The sequence below is a fragment of the Propithecus coquereli genome, unplaced genomic scaffold, assembly GCF_000956105.1.
Source record: "Propithecus coquereli isolate 6110/MARCELLA unplaced genomic scaffold, Pcoq_1.0 Scaffold22, whole genome shotgun sequence".
Classification (NCBI taxonomy): Eukaryota; Metazoa; Chordata; class Mammalia; order Primates; family Indriidae; genus Propithecus; species Propithecus coquereli.
Window position 1 is genome coordinate 5,444,344 of NW_012147189.1, and position 10,704 is coordinate 5,455,047.

General features: G+C 36.8%; 1 protein-coding gene across 1 annotated transcript in view; it reads left to right on the forward strand.

The window, feature by feature from the left end:
* ADGRV1 (adhesion G protein-coupled receptor V1) overlaps positions 1-10,704 on the forward strand; it is a 539,879-nt gene that overhangs the window by 222,273 nt on the left and 306,902 nt on the right. Inside the window, exons 72-74 of the mRNA XM_012644750.1 lie at positions 3,682-3,957; positions 4,482-4,621; positions 6,140-6,300. Of these exons, the coding sequence (XP_012500204.1) occupies positions 3,682-3,957; positions 4,482-4,621; positions 6,140-6,300 (577 nt within the window). The remainder of the gene's footprint in view (positions 1-3,681; positions 3,958-4,481; positions 4,622-6,139; positions 6,301-10,704) is intronic.

The following is a 10,704-nucleotide window of genomic DNA, read 5'->3' on the forward strand; positions in this document are numbered from 1 at the left end:
TAAAACTATAAATTTTATTATATATTTTCCATGATTGCTGTTATCAGTGTTCATAAAGTAGCACTGAAATTCAGGAACATTTGAAGACTACATTTAAGAAATCTTGTATAATAATTTAAATGATCTCTTTATTTATGGGGCTTTTTATGAACTCTGACAGGTTAATTAAAAAATCAGTTAGCTATGTGAAACTTTTAATGTTAGTTCTTAGGTCACAAGACACATGAAGTTCAAAGGATCTAAAGGGGTTACAAGACAGAACAAGGGATAAAATAATAATAATAATATAAATGAAATTAACTGTATCTCTGCTGTAGTCCTAACATTGTATTAAATTGAATAATACGAATTGCCTTTTTTGTAGGTAAAAACAGCATAATATTGAAAATTTCATGATTCAACCTAATTCTTGCTAAAAGTTGTACATATTATTTTGCCCTTACGAAAGACCATTTTAAGTAGCTATTCAAGGTTAGAGTTAGGGCTGTTAGTATTTCTGTTACAGATGTAGAAACTGAGGCTAGGAGCCTTACACAGCTAGCCAAGGATCACACAGTCTTCTGTGAGGCCTGGCCTCAATCCTAGGCCTACCTGACTCTATAGCCCCTACTGGCCACTATACTGTGTGGTCAGAATAGATTGTAACCACCTGCTTTGTCTGAAAACCTCCCCCTCCAGCCCTGTGGCTCCAAAGTGCCCCAGACTTTCAGCCCAGATCAGTGCTAGAGTGTGACTTCAGGTTAAGGTACAGAACCAACATCTCCTTATACTGTACTCTTCCTTTAACCCTTATAAGTGAGTCCTGGGAATTGAAGTTTTCTTAGTGTGGAAAATCAGCAAAGCATCAGAAAAGCCTTACAGGAGCCCCCTCTCAGAAGGCCCCTTCTCTAATCCTCACCACGGCTTCTAAATGTCCATCTGAGACCAATAATTAGTAGTTCAGCTCCTTAATGCCTTTTATAAATGTCTCTAATGCTGTTTTCTGAAACTTCTGAAATGGATCATTTTTTTGGTTCAGGTAAGTTTGCACTGAGGCCACAGTGTGTGTATGTGTGTGTGTGTGTGTGTGTGTATGTGTGTGTGTGTGTGTGTATTTAAGAAATACCTGTTACTGTTTTCCTCTCTTGAACTATGTTCAACTATGTTATTTGATAGCACTACATTTCCCATAATCCCATTCTTTTTCATTTGTTTTTCCATGTTTCTGCAAGATCACCAGTATATCAAGGTTGTCTTAGAGGTGAACCATCTACCCCACTGTGCATGTTGAGTCCCATATCTATGCCCTCAAAGGCCCAGTGAAAACTCAAGAGTATGTAAGATGCACAAAAAGGTGTTCTGTCTTGTTTTCAAATGTATTCCCAGAGCCTGGAACAGTGTCTGGCACATGGCAGATTCTCGGTGATTATACTGTAATGCATGGATAGAATTAATAAATGAATCAGTGCATTTTCTGTCATGTGCTTCCTTTAAATCGACTTACCTTTACCTTTGAGTTGTCCAGGAAAAGGAAACAGCATGTACAATGGCAATCAGGCAAGAAATAGCATGATGTGTTTGGAGATATCATCAGTTTTTCAAAGGTTGAACATAGATTAAATTAGGTAGGGTGTGAGTGCATGTGTGTGTGTGTGTGTGAAAGAATCAGGCTTAGGATTTTAGAGACATTGAGGAAAGTATTAAAGGTTAAAGAATAGAGCAAAGCAAGAAATAAGAAGACTACATAGGGGATAACTGCTCAGGTACGAGAAGATGAAGGCTGAAACTGAGGCAGTGACATAGAAGGCTGGCACCTTGAAGGTAATTAGGTGGTAGAATTAACATGCTAGTGACAAATTGAACATAGAAAATAAGAAAGAGATCAAGACTAGTTCGTTTAATGAGGAAACTCTAAAGATGTTGAGCATTCTGATATGTATTATTTATACATGTCTTAAGCAGTATCAAGGACATCTACTAAAAGTGAAGTGTTTGAGAATTGAGCAAGGAGACTGAGGAGAATGATGGAATCTAGAACAGTCACTTGGAAGTCAAGTAAAAACAATGCCAAGTGTCATTGAGGGTCCAACTGAGGTTGGTCATTATGGATTTATAGTGATGCCAGTCTACATGTTAATGTGGGGTTTTTCTTTCCCTTCACTTCAGCCTAGATAGAAAGCAGATTGTGGGATTGATCCAGACGAGTGCATTTGAAGGACATACATATAGGAGATTAAGGTGTCAGGGAGAGTGTGGTTATCAGCAAGAAAGAAAGACCAGGAACTTGGCACGCTCGTGTCAAGGTTGGGCAGAGTCACCGTGCATGTGGTATTCGTCTCGGTTTGCCAAGACAGCGGAGTCTGTGATGGCACCGAATGGCCTGAATCTCAGTAGATTCCGGGTGGCAGGATGGAAAAGCGGTGTGGAGCCATGTGGCTGAGGGTCACTGGTGTCAGCACATTGTGCCTGGCCAGGGGCTCTGCAGTGGCAGATTTTGGTGAAGATGTGGAAGTCTGGTGGCAGAGGGGAGATTAAAAGATGAGTTTTGACAAGCTGTTGTGGAGATATATGCGGCCAGTATAAATCGAAGTCATTGAATAGAAGCCTTGAACACAGGGACCTAGAGCCATGGGGGAGTGGGAAGATTAAAGATAGATCTTTGAAGGCACCAATTCGAATGTGGTAGTTAAAGTTATGGAAGATGTTTTTTTAGGACATAGAGATAGAGGAAAAAGTTGGCCCTTACCCTTTCTTTTCCTTTCTCAAATTAAAATTCTCTACTCCATTTCCTAGGTCGGGGGCTTTTGACAAGGTATCATTTAGATCCATGATATAATTATATATACTCTACATCTGTTGTGGCCCATATACTTGTTAACATTAATGCATAAATTTTATCCTGATATTTTAATATTCTCTACACTTTTTCAGGCAGATTTCAGTCCAATTTATCTATGTATGGTCTCATGGTTTGCAAACGTGATAGGTCCATAAAAAGGTTGCATCAGATTATCTGGGAGACTGGTTACAAACATAAATTCCTATAACCTCCAACCCCCTCCCTGGGTAAGGAATCTGATTTAGTCAGTCTGGGGCATAATCTAGAAATTTGTACATTAAAACAACTTCCAAGTGATTTCAACACACACAGGAGTTTGGAAGCAATTTCACTGAGAACAGGATCTTATTTTGCCTAGGAGATCTTCAAAACAAAATTGTTAAATGAATAAAGATCACTGTTTAGGGCTGTTTTTGTTATATTAAATGGTCAGCAGTGCTCTGATGTGTTAGAAAGACATGAGGTAACTCTGGATGAAAACATGGCTCTATATATAGGCTTACAATGTTATTAAGTAAAGCACAAGGTTTCAGTTCAGTGAGGACGCCCTTTCCTCGACCTGTTCCTCCAATGCTTATGTGACTAACACAGAAAAGTACATTTTATAGCTATAGATTGTATGTTGATATCCATAAAACAGCTTTCAAAAGCCCATGTTTTATGTTACAAGGAGAATTAGGCAAGAAGATGCAGAAAGTTCTATACAAAAAATCCTGAGAATTAACCATAAAGGAAATGAAGGCACATTCTATTTACTGCTTTGGGTTGGTAGAGTCATTGTTGTACATAAAGAATAAAGTCTCAGTATAATGCATTTTAACAAACATACATGGATAAACTTGTGCAAACACATGCCATTGTAGCAGACCTTTGCTCTTTTCTGTTGTAGAAGCAAAACCATCCTTGACAGTTGCCCGTATTTGTCAATATTGGCTCTTCACTGGTATCCTCAGCAAATCAACGGGCACAAGTTTGAAGGAAAGGAAGGAGATTATATTCGAGTTCCAGAGAGATTATTGGATGTCCCAGATGCAGAAATAATGGCTGAGAAAAGTACATGTAAATTAGTCCAGTTCACAGAGTATAGCAGCCAGCAGTGGTTTATAACTGGAAACAGTCTTCCTGCACTGAAAAATAAGGTAATCTATCATTTAAAAATTTGTGGTTGGAATCTGATTTTTTTTTTTAGCAAACACACTCAATGCATTTGCTTGATCAGATTTTTGGTAAGTGCTACACATGGTGAACTAATATGAAATATGTTCCATCTTTATGAGCTATTCATAGAGTATTTAGTTTCAAAAGGAGTTGGAAATATTTCCTTCATGTTTTATTGAGTAAAATATATATAAAAGTGGGGAAAGTGAAAAAAACATAGCTTTCACTAATACGGTATCTTATTATATGCTTAACTCCTGAGGAAGTCAGCCAAAGTGAGTTATCAGCGGGAGACTGCTGAGTGACTAACTAATGTGGAGGTAGAAAGTGCACAGTGGAAAACCAATCAGACACTCTGCATTCATAAGTGAGCTAACAACTAATAGTGGGAGAAAACAAATGGCTACAGTTACCAGAAAAATAAAGTCAAGTTTCAGAATGGGAGACTCCGCTATAATACTATTGGAAAATGTCATTAAATTTTCTGTTCCTTTTGACCTTATAGGTATTATCTTTGAGTGTGAAAGGTCAGAGTTCACAACTCCTGACTAACAACAATGAGGTTCGCTACAGGATTTATTCTACCGAGTCTAGAATTATTCCTCAGACGTCTCTGTGTCTCCTTTGGAATCAGGCTGCTGCAAGGTAATTTTTAAAATCAGAATTTGGTCCTTCCCCATTCCGCTATCACTGAGCCTGATGGTTTGTACTGAGCATAGCTGGTGGCCTCAGGTGAGATGTTAGTCTGGAGAATAACCTCTGCGATGAATAAGATGAAGCAGCATAGAAAATGGTCCAGCATTTCACAGATGGCAAATGCAGCCAACAGTTTAAATATGTGCGTAGCACATTATTTACATTTTTATTACTAAGACTTTCATGGGATGTAGCATGAGTTCTGCTCAATTCAGATAACCTTCCCGAGGTGATCAGTTAATCTGTGGGGTAGGGAAGGAAATTCCTCCATTTTTCCCCTTCTATCTAGCCTTGTGGTCTGGAGCTGATCCTCTGTGTTTAAAGGGATCAACAGGGATTTTTAATTCTGGTTCGCAGATGGCTTGGAGTACATTTTTGGATTAAAGCCACGCATGGGAATGGGAAGGAGAGAGTGATTATTCCTTTGAATCTCCTCAGCCTGAGACCTCAAGTTTCCGAACAGCTACTGTCACTCAGAGCCCAATCAATGCTGCAGGGTCAGGCTGTGCTGGCTGAGAGGTTCTAGGGTCCATGCTAGTCATTTATTACTGAATTTCAGCTGCACAAGCTAACATTTTAAATAGGTTTAATAGCTTAGTTGGGTAACCAACTGTTGTCCAGAACGCTAAAATTCTGATTAGTCTCTTTCTCTGTGAAAAAAAATTCAATTCAATTCCTACTGCCTAATGACAGATCTTAAACCTAATACATAGATACTCTGTAATCCTCAATGTATAGTTAATAATCAATGTTTCAAGCTTGAATCTGAATTTTGGGTTAGGAAGTTTTAATGTCCTAGAAAAGTAAAGAAATCAAGAGGCACTAAACGGGAAGAGGTGCAAACCAGTCATCACTAAGGAATACTCAGAAGGCTTGGCATGTGACACTGCGTTTGCTAAAATCATGACAAGTTTTGGTGGTAAATTAGCCAGACTTTATAGATGGAAACACTTGAAATAATGTTGGAAAACATATATATAAGTGACTCCAAAGTAGAAAAAAAATGAGGAAGGAATCTTAGAAAAGCAAACAAATAAATTCTGTGGTTCAGAACACAAGGACTTGGGAAAAGATATGAAGAGTGAACACTACATACATTATGGCTATGTTGATCTTTTGGGAGTTTTGAATGGTAGAGAAGTGTGCCTTCCATTGAAAACCTTGGGTGAAACCTTTTAGGTTAGGTAGAAACTTTAGGTACTGCTCTGTTGAGAGGACCAGCGTCTTTGTTACCGGGAATGCTTTGGCAGGTTTGGTTGGTATTTAGACTGCTTCTTAAGATGTCTTGTGGAATCTGTTATATCATGGCCTGGACAAGATGTTCCCTTCTGTATTTCTTCTCAAAAATGTGGTCTTCTTGAGTAAAGAACACTTAAGTTCATCAAGTTATTCTTTTTCTTTAAAAGCCATCTCAACACCCTAAGTATCTATGAAAGAGGGGTAGTGACTATTGTGTTTTTGTCCTAGCTGGCTGTCTGACAGTCAATTTTGCAAAGTGGTCGAGGACACTTCAGACTATGTGGAATGTGCCTGTTCACACATGTCTGTGTACGCTGTCTATGCCCAGACTGACAACTTGTCTTCATACAATGAAGCCTTTTTCTCTTCTGGATTTATGTGTATCTCAGGTCAGTGACGGTATTTTTGAGTCAATAACTTAAATATTTATGAGCATGAAAGTGTGTTCTTCCATAGTCCTTTTGTATATGTAAGATGTAAATATGCTGTAATTCATCAGCACTAGAAGAAAATAAACTTTCCCGTTCTCTTATTCATTAATTCATACAACAGATATTAATGGAGGGCCAAATCCATACTGAGGTTACAGTAAAGAACAAGACATAGTTCTAACCCATAAGGAACATGTAGTACAGTGTGTGATAGAAGCTACAACAGGAAAGGAAAGGCTATAATTTACAGTGCTGTGGTTTAGAGGGCAGGTTCTGCAGTTAGAATGTCAGGACTGTGTGAGATAACACATACAAAGAATTTTGTATTTTCTACAACTTAGGAGTTTTAAATATGCCAACCACTGTGTTAAAAAATAAATCATCTGTCACATTCCACACGTAGGTCCCATTTTTGGCAGTAATAGGAACTTAAATTGTATAATTGTATTAATGTCTGTCAAACTATTGACCTACAGCTTAACTATAGAATTATTCTCATTTGCTGTATTAATTATATGGTTGGGTATTTGAGAATCCCTTAAACTGTATTTCTATCCCTGATCTCTACCTATTCTGTGCCCTGATTCACCTTTTGTAGCCCCACAACTGTTTCTATGAACAAGGTGCTATACAGAGAACTTGGTATAGGGTAATGGTGAAAAACAAAAGGTCTGGAGCCAGACTACTGAGTTCAAATCCTGGTTCTGCCACTAGCTAGTTGTGGGACCTGGATCAAAGTACTTAGTTTCTCTATACCTCATTTTCCCCGTTAATAATATATGATTATAAATTGTATCTACCTAACAGGGTAGTAGATACACTAACTCAGACATTTCTAATATTCTGCTTTAATAGGATGTTTTCTCTGTAAATGTGATTATCATTGAATGTATGTCTTTTTTATTTGGTATGAAAACAGTCCCCCTATATGTTAGGAAGTTTTTCTGGAGATAGAAGCAAGTAATTAATTACTATTGTTTGTTCTGGTTGCTAAAATATTTCCAATACAACTTTATTTTATATAGTTATAAATTTTTCTTACTGTATCTTAATTCTGAACCTGACTTAGATTCAATAGCAACAGTTAATAATTACTTATTCTTAGTAATATCTTTCATAAAGGATGAAAGGATTCTTCATAGAATATTCTAGGTTTGTATAGTTCCAAAATCAGATGCAGACATGCTATTTTACTTTAATGCTAATATCTTTAAAGAACAAATGAATTTCATAGAATGATGAAATAAAGCCAAAAGGTACAACATTGAAATAAACTCTAGATGTCATTTTGCATGTTTCCATAGAGACATAAATTCGGGTGTGACTAAGACCCACAGAAAATCCCTTGCTTGTTCCAAATACTGAACATCAAAACAAAGAGTTTTAAGAACTAAAGAGAGAATGTTGTCCTGATTTTATAAAAAACTCAGAACTATAAGGTGTTCCCTGAGAGAATCATTAATAAAACCTGTATGTCTTTTCTGTAACTTACTCTATAAAAGGCTACATAGATTTGCTCATGTATTTGAGAATTGACACCCAAATATCAGTATCTGCTTGCATTACTTTGGACTTGGAGTCATATTTGAATTTACTGAGGGTTTTTTTCCCCTCTGCCCTTGTCATATTGTTATGTAATTGCATGTTCTGTTGATAACAGAATAGACATAAAGTCCAGATAGACATAAAGTCCTATCTTGTGCCTCAGTTTCAACCTGTCCCTCGGAGCTGGATGGATGCTTATCCCCCTCATGGAACCCAAGAACCAGAAAGGAGAATTTTATGTGTTTTCCATACATATGCTATAATTTAGATCAGGTCACACAGAATATTCCTCTGCATTTGAGAGCAGCTGACTACCTCTTTTCATAAAATGTGGTGATGTACAATTAGACAGGAATTTAATTTTTTATTAGCATAGATCACAATGTATCTGTATCAGTTTTCTACTTTGCAGTTCTGTTTACTATACTAGAGCAGAACAACCCAAATTATCAAAGTGTGTGAAGTAAATATAAAGGCCGAAAAAGTTTACTAATTCTTAGCTTAAAAAGATAAAAGACGAGTGTTTATACCTATGGCTTAAAATTGTAAACCAGTTTACCCAAGGCTATAAAATTTAACTAAGGTCATTCCTTGAGCTTAAAAAGACAGAAAGAGAGGACAAGTAAAACATTGCCGTATGCCCTAGAGTATGGCATTATAGAAGTCACTGCAAAGATGACTAGGGAGAAATATAACTTAAAATCACTTTAGGTGATAATGCCATAATTTTGTAGTATAATTATTAAGGACTTTCAGCGTGGTTTGAGGTACAGATTACTATTTGGAGGATGTCAAAGAAGCCTACTCTGCTGATAACTCTTTTGATATTGTACATCAAAGATAGACTATTGGATTGCTTTTATCCTGAGTTCGACTCTGAATACAAGTCCTAGAGTCTTGTAATCTTAATGAGACCCAATAACTGTCCATATTCCATTTCAGTTTTAGCATCAATAAATGAACTAGATTGTTCGATGCACTTATAGGTGAGTCTCCTCTGTCTGGAGTGGGTTTAAGCTGAGGTTAGAGCTGGGCCACAGAACCGACATTTGTTTCACTTCTTTTTTGTTCTCTTGAGGTAGGGAAATCCTTTAATGCATTAATCAAACTAAAGCTTTCCATTTTAAATCACCAATGGTTTTATTTACTTTTTATAGATTGCTAAGTGTATAAATGTCAACACATTGTCAATTTAAAAATAAGTAACAGTAAATCATTGTTTATAAATTGCTAAATCATAGGGCTTACAGGTTAAGTAAATTAATACAATCTAGAGTCCTTTGAAGCATGATCAGTTTTTGTTCAGTGTTTATTAAACTGGAAGAATATTCAGGTTGTACCTTTTGTGTTTTACAAGCTGAGATTCTGATAATTTTCCAGAAAAACAATTAACTTTGCCAGATGCTACCCCCTCAAAATTACTTTTAAAAATGAGATATTTTCTAAAATTTTATGTCAAGTTGTTCCAGAAACATCAAGTTCATGTTCACTGTAATTGTTGTCCTAAGATAGCCATTATGATTGTTGAAGTGGGTATATAAAAGCAGCTTCGTTCTGACTGTCAAATGGGGAGTTCTTCATAAGAAGAATAGGGAAAAAACATGTTTATAACTTAAAAAAGAACATGTAGAGGGATAACTGCAGATGATAATGAAGTCAGAGAGCTTAGTTTTAATTCTGACTTGGCATAAAGATGTTGGATTTCTCCAGATATGTACATAGAGGTGTATTATTTAGGAAGAAATTGGCTGCAAGTAACAGAAAACGACACAAAGATATCTTAAACAAACATTTAATTTCCAGGCTGATTAATTCAGCACCTTAATGGTGTCAGCAGAAACTCAGCCTCTTCTCATTTTATCCTCAAAGATTGTTTTTCCCTCGGTCTTGTCCATACATGGTCTTGAGTTGGCTGCAGCAGCTGTAAGCATAGCACTAATGATGCCCAGGCTTGCCAAGGAAAAGCACTTATTTGGGTCCAGTTTTAAGCACAATGAGAACTTTCCTGAAAGCCACCCAGAATGTTTCTCCTCACATCTTTTTGACCAGAACTGTGTTCTGTGACCTTTCATAAACTAGTGTCTGTGTGGGAGAGCAGCCAGATAGAAAGAGAGACAAGGAGCAGTGAGTGTTTATCTTTTTGAACATTCCCCAAAACAGACATATCATAGTTTTAACAGCTATTTGTTAAATGGATAAATAAAAGAATGTGCAGTGTTGATCTGATATCCTCCAATAATAAGATGTATTTTTTGGCTGTGTGTCAAATTCATTCCTCCAAGTGCCAAATCATATCATTTTAGCTATTTTTAATAAAAATTCTTCTGAAATATGACATACTCTTTCTTGCTTTCTCTCAGAGTAGTTTAATACAGCTCTCTCCATTAGAGCTTTCTGTGATAATGAAAATGTTTTGCACGGTCCAGTAAGATAGCCACTAGCCATAGGTGGATTTTGAGCCCTTGAAATATGGCTGATACAACTGAGAAACTGAATTTTTAATTCTATTTCCTTTTAATTAATGAAAATTTAAATTTAAATAGCCACATGTGACCAGTGGCTATTGTGCTAAATGGCTTTAACACCCTGTTTATCTGGAGGCTGGTCTCCTGGCAACCACATCCCTCTAGAATAAATCTTTTCCCCTAATACACAGAACTTGTGTACTCAAAAGTGCTTCATACCGACTTTTGTTCATACTAGAAATCTTTTCAGGGTTGGTCAGTTTCTTTTTCTGTCCTTAGCTTATTAGGAGCAGTAACCAAAAGGCATTGTGCTGAGGAAAGAGTTGCAGGAACAAGGGGATCAATAGAGAAG